Source organism: Dunckerocampus dactyliophorus, chromosome 6 (genome assembly GCF_027744805.1).
Source record: "Dunckerocampus dactyliophorus isolate RoL2022-P2 chromosome 6, RoL_Ddac_1.1, whole genome shotgun sequence".
NCBI classification, from domain to species: Eukaryota; Metazoa; Chordata; class Actinopteri; order Syngnathiformes; family Syngnathidae; genus Dunckerocampus; species Dunckerocampus dactyliophorus.
Genome location: NC_072824.1, coordinates 7,501,912 through 7,525,589, shown reverse-complemented (window position 1 = coordinate 7,525,589; position 23,678 = coordinate 7,501,912). Strand labels below are relative to the sequence as shown.

The window sequence follows — 23,678 nt, the reverse complement described above, 5'->3', positions numbered from 1 at the left end:
TACATTATGTATAAATACGATTTATTATCGTATCATTAATTGAATTGTACATTTTTCCTATTTATTATTACCTGCCTTAACTGATTGGCTGGTAGAAGTCACTTTGCTCTGCTGTCTTGTAATGAGGCACGTGGCTACCGTTAAATATCCATCCACCCATCCATGAAATGTGGCTTCTTGAATGAATACAAATGAAACGTTTTTATTTTCTCTTTCTTATCTGTCTTATCACTGTGTCTCTCTGACTTTTTGATAAATCTCTATCAATAAATTGCACAGTATTAGTAGAGATGTTTATTCGCAACTTTACACGAAAGCACACCAAGACACTCACAACATTGTCACATCATTGCCATAGTCGTTCACGAGAGCGCAGCATCACTTCCTGCTATCTCACGCCACAGACCACAATGGGGAGCCGTTACCAGGCAACGGATGCGAGGTGTGACTGCCACTAAACAGGATAAATAGGCCAGTGTTAACTACTTCTAGCACGTTGTTGATTATTGTGTAAGAAAACACACAATTGCACAATTTTGAAAAACTAACAAATAAAAAATAAAGAACGTCAGAAAGCTACAAGTAGGTTAAAGTGAGGGTTTCCAGTTAGGGTTGGGGTTTCAAAGTAGGGTTTACAATTGGGGTTACGGTTAGGGTTCCAAATTAGGGTTTCCACTTTGCATTATGGTGTCAAATGAGGGTTTCCAGTTAGGGTTAGGTTTTTTATTTATGTTTAGAATTTTCAATTGGGTTTAGAGTTTCAAATTACAGTTCCCAGTTAGGAATTAAAATTTGAATTCAAATTATGCATCATTACATGCATCATTACTGGAAAGCAGGTTTCCAGTTTGGGTTAGCGTTTTCAATTCAACTAGTATGCAACTAGTCTACCTATCTATCTGTGTGTCTGTCTATTTCTTTTCATGGAAAAAATGCTCAGTGTTTTACATTCAATTCTGCATTGGGAAAATGGGTCACACTTCGCAATAAGGTACACATAAACACGGTAGATACCGAGGAACTAATGAAGAACTAATAAGTAGTGGTTAGGGTTAGGTTTTGGTAGGTTTGCTCCTCATTAACTACTGTAATTTTGTGTACTTTATTGTAAAGTGTTACCAGAAAATGTCGTATCATGAAGATTCCTGGACCTGTCTCTTTCTCTGATAGTTCTCCAGTACACATTTACAGTACATAGGACATCGTGTAAGTGGTGTACTGTTTAAAGTCCCCGGAGGACTGGGACTGGGGCTGACAGACATGGCTCCAGGTGCTCCTGAATCTCAAGAAGTTGAAAAGCACTCTCACAGGAGGAACGAAAGAGGTGCGGGAAAGAGCACCATCTACTGGTGGTGCTTCTTCCTCAATGACACAGTCAGAGATCTGAGTCACGTACTGCTGGTTGATATTCACAGTGAACGACAACCGTCAGTGTCCAACTGCTCACCATGTTAATGTTCTGACACCTTCCATGCCAGTGAAAGGCTGCAGTGACCATGCAAGTTGTAAATGTGCATCACAGTTCACGTTAGATAACCATGCAGAGGAGAAGTCACACACACCACAATATTTGCGGCAGTGTGGCGATGGCTCCATGAAAGGTCACCCGGTTAATTAGGGGCTTGTACTTCAAAATCAGTGCATCGTGACATAACATGCACTGACAGTACACTTTATTAGAAGAAAGGAGCACCTCGGAGAAGATTGCCCATCCTGGACGACACCCAGCAGCCCCTGTACAGAACTCTTTATTTAATCGGAGAAGCCCAATGAAAATTGATTAAGTCACCCTCATGTCACATAAATGTCACATGTTTTCAGTTCATTTATATTTGGCCCTTATTTTGATTGGACTTTTTTGAGATTGTCTCATTATGTTTCCTTTTGGGCTGTGTTTATTTTCTTTTATTATTATTATTATTATCACTCCTTCATTCCATTTTTATTGAAGTCGTGTTTATTTTTGTCCTGTTTAGACTATATGTGCATTTATACGGCAGCTGTGTTTTCCCCAATGTCAGATAAAGTACATCTTAACTACAGTATACTTAGCTGCAAAATGTAGGTCAGCCACACCTGTGAGGTAATCATGCTGTCTAATCAGCGTCTTGATACGGCCCATGTTACGGCCGACAGTAGCCATTTTTCTGTAGCCACCCTAAAATATACCTACTGGCGTCTGGTAGTTCAGCTTTGACAAGGAATCATTGAAAAGACCAAACTAAATAAAAAAAAAACATCATGCACGTTTCATCCATACTCCCTGTTACAAGGTGGCGCTAACGCACATCACAAGTTGTTTAATAACGAAGAAGACGAATCTGCGGAAGACGACGCAGCCACTGACGAGTTAACAAGCTAGCATGGAGGTGTTTGTTTGTGCCCCGGGTCGCTCTAGGTTTTCTAACTTTGTGTTTCCAGAAGGTTCTGTGGTTCGAGATATGCTGCTGCGGTTCGGCCAACAATGGGTGAGTGTTGATGTCAGATTGAGGCGGCAAAACGACCACTAAATGTCGTTGCGATCTTGGCTAGCTTTCTGCTTTAGCTAAATAGGAACTTTAATTTCTTACGTGGTCGGTTTGTTTTTCTACACGAATCTTTTGTTAGCTTTTTAATTCGTTGTAGTCAGTCCTAGCCTCTTTTTTCAGGGTTTTATACAATGTAGTTAATAACGGTAGAACAGGAACGATTAAACAAGTATTTCAATGTTCAGCTTATTTTTTGTCTCATCGCATCAGTGTGTTGGGTCAAAGTAAATCAGGTACAGTAATTTTATAAGGTGATTAATTGACGGAGACGCTGATGTCCAAGTGTCATTATTTTTTGTTCAGGTGTCGTCAAATGACTTGTACGTTAACAGAGATGGACGTCTGGCCAGCCTGGATGATCAGCTGCAAGGCGGGGCTGTCTATCACCTGGTACCCCGTCTCCTTGGAGGGAAGGGAGGTCAGTGTCAGCAAGGAGAGGCAAACGGAAAGTGATGTCACAACGATGGACAGTTGTTTGAATGGCCTTCTTGCATGGTGTGTTCAGGGTTCGGTTCAATGTTGCGAGCTCTTGGCGCTCAGATTGAGAAGACGACCAATCGTGAAGCCTGCAGAGATCTGAGTGGACGACGCCTGAGAGACGTCAACCACGAGAAAGAGTGGGTTCTGAGCTGAGTCGAGTGAGAGTGAATGATTCGGTGCCAATGGAGGACAGTCACAGTTATCAAAGACACTCAAGACAATGTCTGATCAATCAAGGATGAAACAATATGCTTTATAGTTGTTTTTACAAACAAACATGGTGGAAGGCAAATCACTTGATGGCGTTTTGTTAATCTGTCTCTTTTGGTTTGAAATAACTCGTTCCTTGCGTGCGTGCGGCAGGATGGCAGATTGGCTGAAGCAGCAGACTGAGCGTGAAGCGGAGAAGGAGCAGCGTCGTCTGGAGCGTCTGCAGAGGAAGCTCATGGAACCCAAACACCAGTTCAGCGATGCCTCATACCAGCAGCAGTGTCACGACCTGTCAGAGCGACTCGAGGACTCGGTGCTTAAAGGTCAGTGGCGTGGTTTTGTTGACACACACACGTCCTGTCTATTGTCTGACTAAGTTATCATCTCCAGGTCTGCAAGCAGCGTCCAGCTCCCAGGTGAGCGCCCACTTGTCCCCCAAGAGACACACCTCCAGTCAAAGTGAGCCGCCAATCAAGAAGCCGAAGAAGATGGGGGCGTGTTTTTGGTGAGTGACTGTCACAAGAACGCACACTGTCATGCTACTGTGATTCTACATTGGTTGTCATGGCAACAGGACTGGTGTTGGTGAGCTGAGCTCAGAGGATGACGACGATTCACCATCCACCTCCTCCTGTGCAGCTGCTGCTACCATGACAACACTGAGGGTGGAGCCTGGGCCAAGCAGCAGGTGGCTGTGCCATTATTATTTTTATTTTTTTTTTGTGTAAAAATAGTTTGTCACCAAAGATATTTGTTATGGTCAGCATGGAGGCCACGCCCCTGCAGGAGGAAGTCGCGGTCCAGGAGGCCACGCCCCCCCAGGAGGAAGTCGCGGTCCAGGAGGAAGTCGCGGTCCAGGAGGAAGTTGCGGTCCAGGAGGCCACTCCCCACCAGGAGGAAGTCGCGGTCCAGGAGGCCACTCCCCACCAGGAGGAAGTCGCGGTCCAGGAGGCCACTCCCCACCAAGAGGAGGCGGTGGCAGTGTCCAGATGCTCATCTGTGCTGCAGGTGAGAACTCCTCCCCCTAGGTGACGATCACATGATGTGGCTTTTTGCTTCTGATGTGATTGGCGTGTGTGTGTGTGGTCCACAGCGTGGTGATGGTGGCGATGACGTCCTGACAGTCAGCGTGTCGTCTGCCAAGAGCATTCAAGAGTTGGAACGTTTGGGTCTGGAGGTTCTCAAGCAGGAACTGATGAGTCGTGGAGTGAAGTGCGGAGGGACGCTCAGCGAGCGTGCCTCTCGCCTCTTCGCCGTAAGAAACCTGCAGACGGACCAGATCAACCCATTACTGCTCGCCAAGCCCGCTAAGTCCAAGAGAAAATGAAGACAAAGGTCAAAGAGAAAGGAAACTTCCTGTTTGTTTTAAATTACTTTTTTTTTTTAGCTTGTTTGGCTCAAAAGCCAGGGTCCCAAGTCGTGACCTGTGGATCGTCCACCTCTTCGAAACATTCAATGACATCGCCAACAAGGAACGTCACCTCCGAATCGGCTGACAGACCGCACTCCATTCCCGCCTTCACGGTGTTCACATCATCTTTGTGGTGCTTTAACGCCATGAGAGAACCTTTCGAGGAACACATGCAATGTTCAATAAACTTGTTGACAAACCCTGAAGGTGTGCTTTTATTTTGAAGGAAGCTGCACTCACCTTCCCACACAGTGTCTCGACCTCGAATCAGACGGAACTTGAGCTTGCGATCAAGCTGACCTTTCTGAACACGACAGCCGGCGACTGCCATCTTCTTCTTGCCCACCTTCACATCAAACATGGCCAGGACCGTCGCCTCACCTGGTGGGCGGACCCAACGGGTCAAAGGCCGAGGTGGTGACAGAAACATTGATGCACTCAAGCAATGACTCACCCACAGTGTTGTAACGTACGAGAGATGGCAACTTGCTATTTATCTCCACCTTCAGCTCATCGATCAGCTTGTAAATGATGCTATGAAGCCTCAGCGGGACGCCTCGTTTTGCCGCCATCTGCTGAATGGACCTGCTCGCTGCCACGTTGAAGCCATACACGCTGCCTGGGAAGGAGTGGCGTCACCAAAACTCAATGTCACAGACCGGTGATGTCAGACTCATACCTTCAAAGGTGTCTGCCATGTTGAGGTCGTTTTCAGAGACGTCGCCAATGCCAAAGTGAACGACCTCCAATTGACATTGGTCCTGAGCGTCGTAGGTTTCCAAAATATTCAAGATGGCCTCCACAGAACCATCAACATCAGCTGGAGAGCGGGGAACATAAATAAATCTTGAATAACATGGCTGACATGGGGAGGCGGCGCTAGCGTGCGTACCTTTGATGATGAGCGGCAGGCTGAGGTTGTTGTCACACGTATTCTCTCTGGTCCTGGCAGCGAAATTGCCCTTGGTGCTTTGGTACAGATGCCATTTCCTCTGGCGCCAATTGAGGTGAGCCAGCCCCTCCCTCTCCTTCCTGTACTTGTCCAGGTGTTCTTTCTGTTTGAGCTCGATGGCATTTTGCTCTGCCCTCAGCCTCTTAAGCTCCTCCTCGTGGTTCCTCCAGTCCACCACCTCCCTCGCTCGTTGCTGTAGACACAACCATGATGTCATCGCCTGCGTTGGGTGCCAAGAAGGGGCGTGGCATCCTGACCTCAGACTCCACCTCCAGGATAGTGTCGCCAGCAGACGGGAGCTCCTTCCAACCAATCACCTCCACCGCCATGCTAGGCCCCACCTCTGTCACCGCTGTGCCCTTCTCATCAAACAGGAAGCGCACCTTTGCCCAAGTCTTTCCTGCCACTAGGATACAGCCTCGCTTCAGCGCCCCCCGCTGGACAATGGCTGTCGTGACGGGACTGACAAGATGGAGCAGGAAGTGGAAATCAGAAACTTCCTGTTTCCTTACAGTCAGCCATGATGAAGACCACCCACCCTTTGCCTTTGTCTGTGCGACTCTCGATGACAACGCCCTCTACCGGGCCATCAGGCTCTGCCTTCAGCTCCAACACCTCCGCCAGCGCCACCGTGGCCTCGACCAGAGCCAGCAGGTTGTCACCCTGGCGACGACATCAGCTCGTTCTGACGTAGTCTGAAGTCTGAAGTATTAAAAGTGTCCATACCTTGAGGGCAGAGATGTGAATGGCCTGAACGTCTCCTCCGAACTCCTCGCAGACGACATTGTGAGCGAGGAGTTCTTGTTTGACCCTCTGAGGGTCGGCCTGAGGTTTGTCACATTTGTTGACTGCCACAATCATGGGAACTGCAACACAAGGCAGTGGTGACACCGCTAGCCAACAACATCAACTACCGGCGCTGTGCGTACCTCCAGCTTGCTTGGCGTGCTGGATGGATTCGATGGTCTGAGTCATCACACCGTCATCTGCCGCCACCACGAGGATGACTATGTCTGTTGCGTTGGCTCCCCGGGCCCTCATGGCGGAGAAGGCGGCGTGACCAGGCGTATCCAGGAAAGTGATCATCTCACCTGTCTGCAACTCAACTGCAAGAGACCAAAAACACAGCGGCCTCATCGCTTCCTTGAACACGGCGTCAGTGGTTGTGATGGTAATACCTCGGAACGCTCCAATGTGCTGCGTGATGCCGCCGGCCTCCATGGCGGCAATCTGGCTCTTCCTCAGACTGTCCAGCAGCGTGGTTTTGCCATGGTCCACGTGACCCATGATGGTGACCACCGGGGAGCGTTTCACCATTCTGCTCAGGTCCGTTGGCGGTCTATGGGGGTCATAGGTCAGTTGATAAAACAGTTTGATGATGTCACACTGCTGCTTTTACGTTAGCTCAGTGTATTTTAGCAGCATCAATCCAGCTGGCCACTTCATGAGGAATCCCATAGTACCTTCGCACCGCGTCTCTGTTCTCTCTGTCTTGATTCTCGCTCAGTTTGGCCCATCGGAACTTCATTCCTGACAGCTTCACCACCTCTTTGATCCACCTCTCATCCAGAACCGAGTCTGGCTCCAGAGAGTCCACATCCAGCGGTGTGTTCAGCAGCGCCTCAACAACGTGATCTGGAAACACCACAAACACACAGCAGAACATTCACAATAATTTTCTACAACACTAGTCGTTGTTCTCATGTTAAAACTATTCTTACAGTCATACAAGTGTAAAAAGTAAGTTAATCACTGTATAATAAAATGATTTTTATTTAAACCATATGTTATTGTTGGAATTAATAAGGCCTCGTCATGTTTCATTAATTGTACTGACCATCCAGAACCTTTCCTCTGTCAAAGTAAGCTTCATTTCCCGTTCTAAGGTTGTCATTACAATGGTACCCTTTTGTAATGACCTCACAAAAAAGCTTGCGGAGTTCATTATTTAGATGCTCACTGAGCTGAAGTCTCACGTGATGTCGCTCTGAGGCACATTATGGTTGAAATCTGAATTGCTTTGAGCTTTGAGTTTTATTAACATTGGCTGAAAAAAAAAAACAGTCATTATTCAATAATAACATTCATCCTCACTAATGATTGTGTATACTGTATATAATTGAACAGATCTACATAGTCTTAAGTCTACATGCTAAAATAGAAATTATCTTTAATATTATATTAATTAAATAATAATATATAATATTAATTATTATAAAATAGAATATATCTTCTTACCAACGTCTCGGTTGATGGCTCGAGCGAGTGCCTCCACCGTCATCCTCTGCTGGATCTCCACTTCCTGTTTGTCGATGTTGACTTTTGGCTTCTGCTCCTTCTTGTGACCTTTGAACTGCAGCAAGCTACAAAGTGAGGTCACATGACAACCCAGAGCGTGGGTGGGCTTGACAACTCACCTGCTTGGAGGCCAGCGACCTGCATGTGAGCAGGGGAGCGGGGCTTAAAACAGGACAGAGCAGGAATTGAGACGGGAAGTTGGTAGCGTGCACGAGGCGCCGGGCTCCGTGCACCACGGAAGACATCATGTTCATATCTGTGAGCAAAGTGCAACATTACTGATTTCTTTGAAATAAAACAATCTTTAATTGCTTAATTTTTTGGAAGAAGTTAAAAGGATTAGAAGTTTACTTGCTGGGAGATTCCACGTCTGAATTGCTCAGAAGGCGCGTCGTTCTGACGCAACGTGACAAATAAATAAAACGGAAGAAACAAACTTGTTCTTCATTTGCGCATCTAAGTGTTTCCTTTTCAGCTCATCTTGAAATTAAAGCCACCGCATCTGTCGTCGTCCTATTGACATGGACGCCGCCATGACACTGTGCCGGCAGCGCAGATGTACAGGTATTGTCACCGCCCCCCACAGACGTGGAGTGGAACTACATCTCTCCGTATCCTTATCCGTATCCTTTTTTGTTCATAACGGTCTTTATTCGCCAAATATTTTACATGTTGAATTGTAAAACACACTACAGTCCAGTCGTGCTTTGTTTCATGTTTTTTTATTTCAATTATTTAATCAATTTACAACACACAACAATGTATGTAAATAAGTCTCACATTATTGTAAAATAAGTAATTTTGATCTTATTTCTAAACACACTGTAAACTTAGTTGACAAATCCATCCACAATCTGAAGCAACATGAAACACTGAGGTTGATAAATCACACAAATAATAGCATCTGGTTTAGTTTAGGTAATCTAGTTTAGCACAAAGTTCAATTCGTTTTAGTACCTCGCTTCCAATTAAACTTTGTTGGTTATGCTAAGCTAGGCTAAACACAAGGACTTTCCCTGATGTTTCTGTCTTTGAAATGTTGGATTCAAAATAATCTTTAATAAATAACACGCAATATGAGAAAAATCTAAGTTTTTCTTTTCCAACATTTGTGCTAAACTAAAATCGAACTCGACGTAGCATCATTTCATTACCGTTAGCATCTGTTTGAATTATTTCTACTGTTTACAATTTGTTTAATGTTGTTGCTAAGTGTCTAGCTAATGGTGCTAACTTCACCATCTGCACACAACAAACATGCAACCCATCACAGGAGACAAAATACAAGGAAATATAAAATAAAATACGTTTTACGCTCCCATTAGCGCTGACATCAATAACACATGAAGATCTATTCTAGCATCACTGATAAATATCAATCTTGCAAATGTGTAATCACACAATGTATTGCAAATATTCCAACATGTATTGTCTACCTTCAATATGACACTGATCACGTACAGAGGTAGAATTCATTGGATTTAATTTGTTTTGTTACTTCTTTTATCACCACAGTGTTTGGTAAACAAGCCCTCAACACCCTTCCTAGTAGCACCACACGTTTAAATGAAATTGTTTGGTCAGAGTGAAAAGGCACATCCTGACACAGGAAACATGCTAACATCATCACCACCACAATAAAAGACCTCCTGTCCTCAGCATGGCAGGAGCTGAGGATTCTGGTAATTATTGACATTTCCACACAAGCAAACTGGAGGAAGAAAAAAGAAAGTCAAACCAAACTTTGAACATAGCGCCGTCTGGCAGTCGAGCCGCGGCACTTTTTTCTCACCTGCAGTCGCTGCCACCGGCGCTGATGACAAACTTGTCGTCGCAGGAGAAGCGGACGTTGGTCACGTGAGCAGAGTGACCGAAGTAACGCTTGTGTTTCCCCTGTGAAATACACATCAAAGATCCCAAATTAACTAGCGAAGATCCACATTAGACGAGGCAGACGCTTCATGGCGTACAAATTTGTCGGAGCATGGGAAGTCGAAGAGCTTGATGAGGCCGAAGTCGTCTCCGGTCACCAGGCTGAGGCCGGCATGGGACACGCAGGCGCAGTTAACATCCGCCTTGTCGGCATTACGTGGCCAAATTCCAAGAACCTCGTCACCCAGGATGCTGGACAGAAAACAAACATTTTAGGACAGCAGTGGTCTTCCTGGTAATCTTAGAGCTTTCTCTACTTCCCACCTGGTCCAGGTAGCCCAGGTGATCCTCTCAATTGCCAACGGCTCTGCGACAATCTTCCCTGAAGGAACCTCATGCACCTGTCGAGTATAGGTGCTGGTGGACACCTGCGAGGAGGACGGTGACGGACTATTGTGGTCAAGAGACTAGCGAGGGAGCCAGAGTGAGACAGGAGACTGAAGTCAACCTGAATGTGCTTGCTGTCAGCAGAGAAGTCCATCTGGATGACGAATCCCGGGATGTCCTTGCAGTAACCAATGCGGTTGAGGGACGGTCCCAGAGAAAGGTCGTAGAAGTCCACAGCGCTTTCAAGAGAACCTACTGCCAGAAAGCGGTTGTCCGGGCTAAAGCTAGCACAGTGAAGAAAAAGAGATTTCATTCACATCCGTAAAACATCTGCTAAAGAGCCAGGTCCTAAGTTCTAGCGTAGGACCGACCGTACGTCCTGGATGGCGACACTGCGGTCTCTCTTCTTGCTCCACACACTGAGCGAGTTGACCAGCAGGATGATGAACTCTCCATTCTCCATGCCGATGGAGACCATCTCTCCATTGGGACTGTACGACACACACTTAGCGGGATGTCCCAAAGTCACTTTGTTGAGGAGTTTCTAAGACACAAACAACCAATAGTATGCATAGCTTCTGTAAAAAGCAGTCGGGTTCTGACTGTGCACCTTATCAGCCAGGTCCCAAATGCGGATGGTTCCGTCATCGCTGGCCGAGATGACGACGTCCTTGAAAGGGTGAGCTGACAAACCCCAAATCCCGCCTTGCGTGTGTCCGTTGATCATGGTGTTGGAGGCGGCATTCTTTTCTCCAACCTCGATGATCTCGCCATCTTTGGTTCCTACCAGGATCTTACCCTGGACCACGGGACCACAATCTGAGCAAGACCTGTCCTGGAAAGCGGATTCAAAGTTTGTTGTGTTGCTCATACTTTCCCCCTGCAGACGGATCGGACGTTCTCCACTGGCTGGCCGGTCTCTAACTGAAAGGCTCGGCATCGCTTCATCTCCTGGTCCCAGAGTTTGACAGCACCGCCTTCCTTGGTCCTGTCCACCACAGTGACAAAGAGAAAGATTACACCAGAAGGAAGTTTTCCAAAATGGGTGAGGTTAGGGTTAGACCTAATTGGACATGCACTCACGGACGTTCTTTTCCACCGGTGACGATGAGCCCGTCCCTCAGCGTGGTGTACATGGTGAACACCGGACCACTGTGTGCCTTGGCCACCACCCGGACCAGGAAGTGTTCTCTCCACACATACACGTCCCCATTTATGGCACCAGTGAATGTCAGGTTGTTCTACACGAGACACACACACAGATTTAATGGTCCGCTAAAAGTATGTGAAGGTCCACAAAGCTTCATGCTTTAGCTTACAGCACCAAAGGCAACAGACAACATGGTCTGTGTGCGTCCGTCCTCCACAGAGCCGATCACGCCTTTCTTGTACACCAGCGAGCCTCCGACCAGAGTCCAAAACTTGATGTGTTTGATTCCCACCGACACAAAGTGGGTGTCCGAGTCTGGTCTGAACTCCACCACAAAGATGCGCTCAGGGTGGCCACCTTTACTTGTGATCCTGGTGCCTGTCCAGGTGTTTCAGTGTCAAATAATTGTAACATACATTCTGCAAGGGGCATTGCAATAGCTAAGTTTACAACTACAGTAGGTCCCTGTTTCAGAGTTCCGTTCCACACCTACCAGCGAATTGCAAAAATCTGCGAGTCATTGATACGCCCATGAAAATGTCTATTTTTGATACATGGCTCGCTCCACCGCCTCCAAACCCTCCTGCGAGCTTGACGTTGACGTTCTCTGATTTCTGATCAACATTTGCAATAAAAGTAAACTCCACGCATCACACACTTATTAAATGCATTTTAATTCATTTTTAAAAATTGATGGAATTGGAGTCATAGTGTAGCCGATCACAGCACACAACTATGGTGCGTTCAAGGACGGCTGAACAAAGTGCGAAATAGTGACGCATTAGGACACAAACATGTACCACAGTACATGTAAAATTGTTTTACATCTGTAACCCGCCCTATTTCGCACCGCCCGCACCGGGGCTCGAACACAGGACCTTCGTAATGGGAGACGAGAGCGCTGACCACACGTCAAAAGCCCAGACTGTCGACCGCGTGTTCAGCGCAGCTCTTAAGGCAGAGAGAGTGAGGTTTACCAACGTACACTTGCACAGCCTCACAGGCTGGCATCCGTTACACATCTATACAGTACATTATCATCAACTTAGGGTGAATGAGATGTGTTTTCTGCGGGAAAAAATGCCTATTTTAAGAGAATTAAAACAAATTATTTGGCCAAAAAATAGGCAATTTGCAAATGTGCGGGGATCCACTTTACAATGGAACCCTCAGCCCTCAGAATGGCTGACTCACGTTGACATAAGCGGTTGTCACCATAACACATTTACTCTTGACTTTCGCCAGAGACACAGAGAGAATGGGTGACGATACCCTTTGTTGACATGGTTTTCCTCCATTTGTGCATATTTTTAATTCAGTCTTGTGTTGTTCTTGTGCATCAGGTATTTTATACCATGCTTTTATTTTGAAGATTACTTTGCACTGAACAGGAAGTCACTGCGTGCATGTTTTAAAGCTGTGCAACCAGATAGTAGTTGTGTTGTGGTGTCGTTTCTGCTAAGTGATAATAAAGCTGACAATACTACAACAAGTCGACATAAACTGACCCATTTTTCATAAAAATTACCCCTTTGTGTCGACAAAAGTAGTCTTAAGTGGGCAATTTTAGTAATAATACAAACACGGTGAACCAGGACTTGATGAGATAAGTCGAGATGTTTGACATAGACAGGTTGTCGACATAAATGGGATCAACTGATGGGTTCCACTGTACAATCTTAAAAAAAAAAGAAAAAGAAATGCACGCCTCATGAAGGAATGGTTATTACCTTCCTGCCACCTCCACACCGTGATCACATGTTCAGGTTCCACCCCTACAGACAGCAGAAGCTTCCCAGTAGCGCTAAAGTTAACGTAGCCCACACCTTTAGCATGGGAACAACGCAGGATGGACAGAGTCTGCTTGGTCATGGCGTCCCACACGTGGATGGAAGGCGAAAAGCCTGTGATGAGAGACCAGAACTGTAAAGACCAAAAGTCAGCTCATGGACCCTGAGGAACCACAGCAGCACAGAGTCACAACAATTCAAGACCAAAGGCTTCAAACGTAGTTCAAGAGCACATCAACTACCAGACCGAGAACCAAAAACCATCAAAGCAGATGATGCGAAAGGATGTGTGGACTGGGACATGCTACATGATCACACTGGTTCTCTGACATCTGTCTCTTTTGGACTCTTTGGGCAGCCAATTATACAATATAACTAAACATTTATTAGCATCTTCAAGAATGTGAACAAGCTGCATAACACTGAATTGATTGAACAAAAGTTTGTGGACAAGTCCTGACGTGGACAAACGGTGTGTCCTGTGTGATCATGCTCTTCACGCGTTCATCATTCAGGCAGAACAACACATGAACGACAAATCGTTATCATGGCACTCAGTCTATGCTAGATGCTAAACTATGCTGGCTCGCTTCAGGGTCATGCTAGCACTAATTGAGGACATGAAAACTCATTTCCAATCATGCTGCAAATGTTTTCCACGTAAAAATTGCAGACAAGACGCCAACCCGTCTTCAGTGAGGAAAAGCTCGCTAGTGCCCGATGCTAACACCAATGGCGCGTATGTGGGCTAAGTTGCTGTCCTTGTATTGAACGTGAACTTGCTCGGCTGCTTCTGCTTGGACGAATGTTGTTTTCATATGCGTGTTGACATGGCGAGCGAGAGCCAAGCAGACCTGAATAGGAAGCGGACCCCGGGATACTCACCAGACATGTCAGCTTCTACACAAACAACACAGAAGTGAGACACATCAAATGCGCACATGACTGATTGTCAGCACGATGTGAGGCGTGTCTTACCTGGCAGGTCCGTGATGTCACCTGATGAAGGGACGAAGACAACGAGGAAGCAAGAAAAGACAAGCGCCATGGGCCAAAAGCAGCCAAGGTCATGCAGCAATGGTGAAAAAGTGATCTGCCAGTGACGAGGACGACCACGTGCCTGGAGGTGCCAGCGCCACGTTGGACTCACCAATCTGCCCTGTGGCGATGACATTTTGGTATTTGGGATGCTGGTTGACGGTCAGGCAGAGAATGTCGTCTGTGTGCTCCAGATAGAAACTCTGAGTTCCTGTTGGCATGCGAAACGTTGGGACATGGACGGTGTTCAGTCGTGGCACGGTGGTGGTGAGAGATTTACCAACCGGAAGACAGGTTCTGGATGACCACGGCAGCGGCAGTGTGGAAGATGATGTCGGCGCCGTCGTTGAGGTAATGCAGGTTGTTGCGACAATCAAAGCCTCGGTAGCCAAACACGTGCTCCAACTGAAGTTCCTGAGAAGACGGAAAACGGTGACAAGACTATGTCAGCAGGCTGAGACCAGAACTGGACACAAAACCAGAACCAGACTGACTTCCACCGCTTTCTTCGTCTTGGTCACGTTGTTCTTTAGAAGTTTCTCAGGCAGTGGTGTTGCTCGACTCACTGAAGGTCTGGAAAGTTGAAAACAAGATGAGACGAGACGAAGAACAAGAACCAGGATTAAGAACCGGGATCAAGAATCAGGATCAACTACAAGAAGCCGACATCGCCAACCAATGAGCAGCGGGTACCTCTCGTCTACAGGAAGCTCCTTGTGCTGCAGGTGAGGTTTAGTTCCTGTCATCTTCCTTATGCTGGCTGAGTAGACTTTGGTTACGTAGTCCACTGCCTTCTCCCGCGCCACGTCGCTGTCGTAGCCTGATGAAATCACAAGAAGTATGGACATGAGCCCTCCAATAATACAAAAAAAAAAAAATCAATGGAACAGACAGTGTGACCTCCGTCCTCCTCCGTGTCATCGTCAGACTCTTCGCTGTCGACGACCTTGCTCTCTTTGTGACCTGGAGGCTCTCTGGTCCAGATCATGAGCGCCGTGTCAGCCCCGCCCACAGACAGCAGCGTGGCGTCGTCATTTGCCCAGCGGACATTGGTCACGTTGGCGCTGTGAGCCACATACTTCTTGAATTTGGCAAATTGACCCTAAAGACGAAAACTGCATAAGTAGAAGCACAAAAGTCAAAGTTGAAGATTGGCCGCGCCTCACCCTGCACGGGAAACTGAAGAGTTTCAGATAGCCGAAGTCGTCCCCGGTGGCAAGCAGTTTACGATCTTTGGTGAGCGACGCAGCATTCACGAATCCGTACGTTGGCCATATTCCCTCGCAGGTCGGACCCAGAACTGAAGTCCAGCTGGCCCAGTTCAGCTTGTCCAACTGGAAAGAAAAGCGGCGTGAAAGCAAGGAGAAAGCGTCTACGTGAAAACATTAAAATGAGGGCTGGGGTACCTCAGCCGCGCTGATATTCTGTTTGCGTCCTCTAGGAGCCTCAAAGAAAAGTTGCTCTTTGTTTCCCGTGTTGACCTGCAGAAGTTTTCCTGCCAGGAGCACAACAGGAAGTATGCAAGTTTTAGTCACGGTTAGTACGCTAGCAAGCTACCATGCCAAGCTCACCTCGAGAATCCCAATCCACATGAGTGATGAAGCTGCCGACTCCTTTACAGATGCCGACTCTCTTGCTTGTCAGCACGTTGTAGATGTCCACAAAGGAATCCTGGGACGCCACGGCCAGGTACTTTCCTGCATCTGAAATGCGGTCAGCAAAACCCCGCCAGTTACTTCCCACAGCCCATCTGCGGGCTGACTTCAGGTACCTTGGGAGAAGCGTATGTCGGAGATGAGTTCCCTCCGGTGGTGGAAGGTCACCATGTCCTCCAACGTGTCGGCGTTCACCACCAGGAAGCTGCCATCGTTCAGGCCCACCGCCAGAACTTTGCCGTCCGGAGAAAAGGCGCAGCACCGCCCACCTGACACACAAAAGTCACAGGTCACATAAAGGATCGCGAGCCATGGAGGCAAGCTTTTCCTGCTGTACCTTTTTTGAGCTTACGAACGGCAACCATGCGGTGATTGGCTGACAGCTCCCACATACGCAGGGTTTTGTCGTCACCGACGGTGGCGCAGACAGGAAGTAGTGGGTGAGTGGCTAAACCCCAAACCTCACCTTCCATGTGACCCTGAACATAAACAAGCCTCAGGGCGTTCACCATCACCTTCCTGTTTGTCGCATTTATCTTGTGACGTTATCTGACCTGAACCAGCAGTGTCATTGGGCCGCTCTTGTCAATCTCCAGAATTTCTCCGTTCTTGGTCCCCACCAGAATGTGGCCGTGACCCAGAGTGATGGCTCTGATGGACGGGTTGTCCTCCAGCAGCAGCCCTGATGGGACAAGACCAAACATGTTATGCGACCAGTCACGTGACACGACCACACCACAGCATTACACCTTTGGAGGACGGCGATAGAAGCGCCCTCTTGATGGCATAGGTCTTCAGACATCTTTCAAACATGTCATCCCAGAGTTCCACTACGCCGTCTTTCCCGCCCGTCACGAAACCCTGGACAGAGAACACGACGCCATTGATTGACTCATCTTATCCGTGAGGTGAAATCAATATGTGACCTTGTCCAGGGAGCACATGGCAAACACAGGACCGTCGTGGGCCTTGACAGTCTTGACGAGTGTTGTCTCTCTCCAAATGTAAACGTCGCCGTTCGTCGCGCCCGAGAAGACGAACTCCTCTGAGCGACCGTAACACGCTGACATCATCGTCTCCTGCTTGCCGAGGTTCCCAAAAATTCCTCGTTTGAATGTCAGACCGCCACCTGGTTGTAAAGAAAAGAACCCAAATGACATCCTGTGATTTCTTCAAAGACATATTGGCAGCAGCTAATTAGCAAGCATCCTACCCAGATTAATAGGGAATGTCAGCTAAAATAGCAGGTAAGTAGCCAATTAGCCGACTACCAGTTGGATGTTAATGGTTCCACATTGAAAAGTAGCGCCCATAGCTACTTTTGCTGGCTTGGTGTTAGCAGTGCTACCTGAGTGCTGCCAGAACTTGATGTGTTTCATCCCCAATGTCACCAGCTTGTCCATCCTGAATGGATTACTCTTCACCACAAAGATCTTGTCCTTGTGGCCCCTGCAGAAAACAAGGACTGGGAGAAGGTCTGCCCTCACATGACATATTATACGGTGACTGCAAGGCTTCAGACTTGGTACCTGGTTTTAGCAAGTCGTTCGCCTTTCTTCCAGTCCCAGATGACGATTGAGTGAAATTCATCGATTCCAACAGACACCAAACTCTTACCATCCGCTACCAAACATGAAAAAATATTAAACATCTGGAAAGACTGTGATAACGAGGCGTGAGTGACCTTTAACGCTAGTGGCCTGAAATACCTGTGAAGTCAAGTGCACAAACTCCTTTGCTGTGGTGACCTTTGAGCAGAGACAGACATTTCAGAGTGGGGATGTCCCAGACGTGGATGGCGGGGTCCCGGCCAACCTAAGCACACAGACAATCCAGCAGAAAGAGTCCAGAACTCTCAGGGCATTGAATCGAATCGCAACTGGACTGTTCAGGTTATTTGCCTCTCATCCGAGCTGGCTTTATCGGTTCATACTCAATGACTAGGTAGGACAGCTCTAGTCTAACTAAATAGGACAACTCTAGTCTATAATTCACAGGCCTGACAGTCCAGAAGTACGGCACCAGCTGGTTGTCTGTACCTGTGCAGTGGCTGCGTAGTCTTTCAGAGGGTGCACAGTGAGGCTGAGGATGTCGTCGTCGTGACCCTGGTAGAACCTCTGACTGTGCTGCAGGCGGTTGTAGACCACCGCCACGGCGGCCACGTGGTAGACCACCTCCCCGGTCTGACTGTAGAACAGGTTGTTACGACAGTCGAAGCCACGGTACCTGCAGGTGGTGGTCCACAACCAACAAAGTGGAAGTTGTCTTTATTGTCAACACACTCACTGATCATCTATTTTGGTCATGAACTTTACCCATGAACAAACTGCAGGCGAAGACCCTCCTCCGGAGCTTTCTGCCTCTTCAGGGAACCAATCAGCTTCCTGCGCAGCTGCGGGAGGTCGTCCTTGTACACCTGCAACCGCAAACAGAGTCTAACATACAAACGAGACTTTTGGGGTGTCCACGTCCACCTTCCTTCTACAGTAATCACCTGACGCTCATAGTTGTGCTGAGATTCCTGCTCAATGTCTGAGTCGATCTCCGGCACTTCGGAAACGTCTGAGTCCGAGTCGCCACTGTTGGAGTCTGCATAGCCTTCTACAAGCAGGAAAATGCAGACACATTTCAAGAACTGTTAGATTATTCTTATGTTAACAAGCTCTTAAGGGTACTGGTCCAAAGAACTCCTGCAGGAAGGGTCCAACTTAAAGACCGCTGACTGACTTGAAGGGCAAACCTTTTACCTTGGAGGAGGGGTTCCAGGACACCATTCATAACGCCCTCAGGTAGGAACCGCCACTGGAAGACGGCGTGATCAGCACCACCAGTGCTGATGACCCACTGTAGGTCATTGGACCATCGAACGTTGGTCACATGTGCGGAATGGCCAATGTACTTCTTGAATTTGGCACCTGTTTGAAGGTAGAAACAAGTGAGGGCCGAAGGACACTCTCTGGCAGGTCAAACGTGGCTAATGTGGTACCAGTGGTGGAACGGACCTTTCTTGAGACACGGGAACCTGAAGAGTTTAACAAGGCCGAGGTCGTCGCCGGTCGCCAGCACAGCGCTGCTGTAGTTGGCGTCCACTGAGTTGACGTTGGTTACATTGGAGTATTTAGGCCAGATGCTGTTTACCTCCGGCCCCAGTACACCGGTCCACGTCATCCAGTGGATACCCTTAGCCTCTTCCTTGGACAGCACTTTACCTGCAGTGCATAAGCTCAAGGTAAATGTCTGGATCAACACACGGGATGATGAGGTGCAGAGTACCTGGCATCCGGTAAAAGAGGCGCTCTCCGGCACCATCATTAGTTTGCAGGAAACGGGAGTCCACAGACCAGTCCAGGTGGGTGATGAACGACGTGGAATGGCTGCACTCGCCCACTTTTTTAAATCGCTGGGCGACGGCATAGATGTCCACCACGCCATCATTGGACCCCACCGCCAAGAAGGAGCCATCTGGTGAAAACTTGAGCTCGTGTATGACCTCCTTTCGGTCCTTGATGTGCACTACCTCCGTCATGTCCCTGAGGTCACAAGCAGCACCACCTTACCTTCTTTATTCACTTTTACTTCCACGCTTGCATCATGTGACTGAAAGCGCTCGTGACATATTTGGCATTTGCTAAAAATCTGAGTAAAAGAAGACAAAAAAGTCAGAGGTCACCTGACTCGCAGGACGGTGAAGGAGCCATCCTTCATTCCCAGAGCCAGCTGAGATCCGTCATTGTTGAAGGAAACACTGCGCACCGATTCTTCCATGTTACAGCGAGCCAGCAGGGTTCGGTCCGGAAGACTCCACAGCCTCAGAGAAACACAGGAAGTTATGTCAGACCGACAGGTGACGACAGGTGACAGAAGTGCAGTGGCTTACCTGACGGAGCGGTCGTCACTCCCGGTTACAGCAACGGGCTGTTTGGGGTGGAGGTCGAGCGCCCACAGTTCACCCTCACTGTGACCCTGCATCAGCAGAACCGGTTTGTCCCGATCCCGGACCATGACCTCGAAAATCTCACTGTCCTGCGTCCCCGCCAGAATGCGGTCGGCCTTCCAGCAGACACTGCGGATGGACAGACCTGAAACGATATGAGCATGATGTCGAGTGGTGCTCGAACAGCAGACGTTTGCATCCCAACCTTTGTATCCCTGCTCAGCTTCTCGAAGGTCGATTTTGGTGATGGGCTTGAAGTCGATGTCCCACAGTCGGACACAACCGTCTCGTCCTCCGGTGGCAAAACCTTCCTCACAGGCGTGCATGCTGAAAATCCCCGCCTGAAATGAGATTATACTACATTTTCCCATCGGCCTCGCTTCCTGCTCTCAAATGTGTGTGCGTGCGTACTCCGTGTGCCGCCTGTATCGTCCTGACCAGGGAGACCCCTCGCCACACGTACACATCCCCATTGAGTGCGCCAGAGTAAGTGGTCTGCTCCTTGGCGGTGGCGACACACAAAATGGTTTGAAGGTCACCCGCCTTCCCAAAGATTCCTCTCTTGGGAGTCAGAGCGTTTCCGCACAAAATCCAGAACTGAGGGCCGACAGGCAACAAGAGGACAACAATGAAGTCCGGTTTTCAAAGGAACTACGTTTGTCAACAATTAATCGACACAGCCAAGGAAAGATGGCAAATGTTAGGCTCCGCCCACCTTGATGTGTTTGACGCCACAGCTGACCAATCGACTGGAAACAAATGGATCCCAGGCCACATCAAAAATCTGCGGTATGAAAGCATAGGATCAATAACACCATAGTTTGAGCTGAGGATTAGTCATGCGACTCGTACTCTGTCCGAGTGGCCAGTCGCCGTGGCGAGGACTCTTCCTCTCCTCCAGTCCCACACACACAAGGTGTTCTTGGCATCTAGACCCACCGAGGCCAGTCGCTATGACAACAGAGCACATGACGAGCGTCGCTCCATCACAATGCACTCTCAGACCAAAATGACATCACCACGGGGGCGTTGCCTTACCTGCCCGTCAGCATCAAAAGCCAGACAGGCCACACCGTGCGTGTGCACGTCACACAGGATAGAGACGGTCTGCATGGCGTACGTGTCCCACACGCAGATGTAGGGCTCTTTTCCCACCTGACCGGTTGCCACCTGGACTTTGTCGGGATGAAGGGCCAGGCTGCGAGGGAGACACCGCGTGAGCGACCCACTGAGCGCTGGTCATGTGACCACGGGAAGTTTACCTGATGATGTCATCGTTGTGTCCCAGGTAAAACTTCTGGGTATGTTCTCTCGCATTGTAGACCACGCCCACCCCAGCCACGAAGTAAACCAGCTCCTTGCCGGCCGTGTAGAACAGGTTGTTGCGACACTGGTGACCTCGGTAGCCGTGCACCCACTCCAACCTCAGCTGGCAGCGCGGTGCCGTCTTGTCGGCCATGTTGGCTCAGTCATTCCTGGCACATTTACTTCTTGTACACTTCTTGTAAAGACTTTTTTTCCACTTTGAAACATTAAAAAAGCAATTATTGCACAGAGAAAAAAATAATCTTCATTGGGCTGACTGACATTTTGAATGTAGTCATTATTTAAAAATGATAAGATAGATTTAATTACTTCGTAAAACCAGCCTTAATAAAAAGGCCTTAAAGACATAGGATGATTAGCGGTAAGGTGAAAGGTCACCGCCCCTAGTCATGCACCTGCTGCCTGGTGGCACTTTTTACTGTGCAACCTTCATCATCACCATTATCGTCATCGTTGTCTGATTCCGTTTGGATTTTGTCGGGTCCCAGCGGTGCACAGTCTTTGCTGGTTCGAGTCCAAAATGAGATTAGCGCACCGAGCTGTGCGTATCCACACAAGAGAAGCAGGCCGTCAGCAGCGCGTCGTCCCCGGCTGCGTCTGCTCCTGCACTGCGGGGAGGAAGCCCTCTGACCCGGCCGAGACGCGCAGTAGAACCTCGGCCCGGAATCACAGCAAATAAATGAAAAAGAATCCAGATTGGAACGCCTGTCACTGAGATAACTGCCCACGGGAAGACGGCAAGATTAACGCCACCACATCCGGGCGTAACCTTCAAAATAAAACACGCGAGAAGAAACTGATTTATTTCAAATGGTGATTTACACTCTGAAAAGCTAGCCTTTACTAGCTAATTAGCTGGTTTGTATTTATAAGCAAAAATCCATGAGCCTTTGTTACATTAAGTATCCAGTGTGTTTTTGTTAGTGCTTGTAATGTTAAGTGCTATATTTGCCTGCTGAGTCTTCTATTTTTGTGTTAGCTGCCCATAATTATTAATAGTACATATATCACTTTATTTAATATAACACTGATTTTCACGCCATCTTCATATTTAATGCATGTTGCAACATGAACAAGAACAATGTTTTGTGTTCTGATGAATTTAACTTTGAAGGAGTGCAGGTTTGCAGTCTTTTCCGTCTCATTGGCTGTTAGTGCTTCTGCGAGTCGAGTGCAGTGCATGCTGGGAGATGAAGTCTTTCTACTTGAAAGAAAAACTACGGTTTGCGACAAGCGTACACCCCTGGCAAAAATTATGGAATCACCAGTCTCGGAGGATGTTCATTCAGTTGTTTAAATTTGTAGAAAAAAAGCAGATCACAGACATGACGCAAAACTAAAGTCATTTCAAATGGCAACTTTCTGGCTTTAAGAAACACTAAAAGAAATCAAGAAAAAAAGATGTGGTAGTCAGTAACAGATACTTTTTTAGACCAATCAGAGGGAAAAAATTATGGAATCACTCAATTCTGAGGAAAAAATTATGGAATCACCCTGTAAATTTCCATTCTCAAAACTAACACCTGCATCAGATTAGATTTGCTCGTTAGTCTGCAGTTAAACAGGAGTGATCACACCTTGGAGAGCTGTTGCACCAAGTAGACTGACATGAATCATGGCTCCAACACAAGAGATGTCAATTGAAACAAAGGAGAGGATTATCAAACTTCTTAAAGAAGGTAAATCATCACGCAATTTTGCAAAAGATGTTGGTTGTTCACAGTCAGCTGTGTCTAAAATCTACAAACAACATGGGAAGGTTGTTAAAGGCAAGCATACTGGTAGATCAAGGAAGACATCAAAGCGTCAAGACAGAAAACTTAAAGCAATATGTCCTGAAAACAGAAAATGCACAGCAAAACAAATGAGGAACAAATGGGAGGAAACTGGAGTCAACGTCTGTGACCGAACTGTAAGAAACCGCCTAAAGGAAATGGGATTTACATACAGGAAAACTAAACGAAAGCCATCATTAACACCTAAACAGAAAAAAACAAGGTTACAATGGGCTAAGGAAAAGCAATCGTGGACTGTGGATGACTGGATGAAAGTCATATTCAGTGATGAATCGCGAATCTGCATTGGGCAAGGTGATGATGCTGGAACTTTTGTTTGGTGCCGTTCCAGTGAGATTTATGAAGACGACTGCCTGAAGAAAACATGCACATTTCCACAGGCATTGATGATATGGGGCTGCATGTCAGGTAAAGGCACTGGGGAGATGGCTGTCATTACATCTTCAATAAATGCACAAGTTTACGTTGACATTTTGGACACTTTTCTTATCCCATCAATTGAAAGGGCGTTTGGGGATGATGAAATCATTTTTCAGGATGATAATGCTGCAAAAACCGTGAAAACATTCCTTGAAGAAAGACACATAAGGTCAATGTCATGGCCTGCAAATAGTCCGGATCTCAATCCAATTGAAAATCTGTGGTGGAAGTTGAAGAAAATGGTCCATGACAAGGCTCCAACCTGCAAAGCTGATCTGGCAAAAGCAATCAGAGAAAGTTGGCGCCAGATTGATGAAGAGTACTGTTCATTAATGCCTCTGAGACTGCGAGCTGTTATAAAAGCCAGAGGTGGTGCAACAAAGTACTAGTGGTGTGTTGAAGTATTCTTTTGTTGTTGTTTTTTTCATGAT

At 47.4% G+C, this 23,678-nt stretch overlaps 3 protein-coding genes across 13 annotated transcripts; 1 reads left to right on the top strand and 2 right to left on the bottom strand.

Annotated features, from left to right (window-relative positions):
• Positions 1-2,200: 2,200 nt before the first annotated feature.
• Positions 2,201-4,835, top strand: sde2 (SDE2 telomere maintenance homolog (S. pombe)). The gene is made up of 8 exons (XM_054780190.1): positions 2,201-2,468; positions 2,832-2,946; positions 3,034-3,145; positions 3,372-3,541; positions 3,609-3,723; positions 3,793-3,906; positions 3,983-4,226; positions 4,312-4,835. Exons 1-8 carry the CDS (start codon positions 2,364-2,366, stop codon positions 4,543-4,545), a joined length of 1,209 nt encoding a protein of 402 aa, XP_054636165.1. The 5' UTR covers positions 2,201-2,363; the 3' UTR covers positions 4,546-4,835.
• On the bottom strand, positions 3,238-8,418 carry mtif2 (mitochondrial translational initiation factor 2). 4 transcript variants are annotated; one of them, XM_054780188.1, is made up of 15 exons: positions 8,231-8,418; positions 7,999-8,157; positions 7,820-7,934; positions 7,045-7,216; positions 6,760-6,920; positions 6,511-6,687; positions 6,308-6,447; positions 6,120-6,244; positions 5,839-6,043; positions 5,522-5,774; positions 5,309-5,449; positions 5,084-5,248; positions 4,870-5,010; positions 4,593-4,785; positions 3,238-4,482 (listed from the first exon to the last, which is right to left on the bottom strand). In XM_054780188.1, exons 2-14 carry the CDS (start codon positions 8,131-8,133, stop codon positions 4,616-4,618), a joined length of 2,100 nt encoding a protein of 699 aa, XP_054636163.1. In that variant the 5' UTR covers positions 8,134-8,157; positions 8,231-8,418; the 3' UTR covers positions 3,238-4,482; positions 4,593-4,615. The 4 variants fall into 4 exon arrangements, 3 of the variants coding, with proteins under 3 accessions (XP_054636163.1, XP_054636162.1, XP_054636164.1); XM_054780187.1 differs by having other exon boundaries at positions 7,999-8,135; XM_054780189.1 differs by having other exon boundaries at positions 7,999-8,135; positions 8,235-8,418.
• A 222-nt stretch (positions 8,419-8,640) lies between these two features.
• LOC129183089 (echinoderm microtubule-associated protein-like 6) lies at positions 8,641-21,768 on the bottom strand. Of its 8 annotated transcripts, XM_054779935.1 has the most exons (43): positions 20,968-21,768; positions 20,744-20,903; positions 20,558-20,656; positions 20,421-20,489; positions 20,117-20,302; positions 19,911-20,046; positions 19,649-19,850; positions 19,442-19,579; positions 19,045-19,301; positions 18,774-18,980; positions 18,519-18,686; positions 18,266-18,372; positions 18,087-18,187; positions 17,811-17,997; positions 17,481-17,586; positions 17,301-17,394; positions 17,120-17,220; positions 16,698-16,900; positions 16,521-16,632; positions 16,326-16,453; positions 16,109-16,250; positions 15,888-16,040; positions 15,688-15,819; positions 15,523-15,611; positions 15,283-15,450; positions 15,017-15,218; positions 14,810-14,936; positions 14,611-14,689; positions 14,401-14,530; positions 14,229-14,327; positions 14,057-14,077; positions 13,964-13,978; positions 13,019-13,192; positions 11,458-11,666; positions 11,222-11,379; positions 11,012-11,126; positions 10,749-10,937; positions 10,510-10,682; positions 10,260-10,422; positions 10,076-10,179; positions 9,850-10,003; positions 9,672-9,772; positions 8,641-9,590 (listed from the first exon to the last, which is right to left on the bottom strand). In XM_054779935.1, exons 1-43 carry the CDS (start codon positions 21,162-21,164, stop codon positions 9,566-9,568), a joined length of 5,880 nt encoding a protein of 1,959 aa, XP_054635910.1. In that variant the 5' UTR covers positions 21,165-21,768; the 3' UTR covers positions 8,641-9,565. The 8 variants fall into 8 exon arrangements, 7 of the variants coding, with proteins under 7 accessions (XP_054635910.1, XP_054635907.1, XP_054635912.1 ...); XM_054779932.1 differs by having other exon boundaries at positions 19,649-20,046; XM_054779937.1 differs by lacking the exon at positions 13,964-13,978.
• Between the last annotated feature and the right edge of the window lie 1,910 nt (positions 21,769-23,678).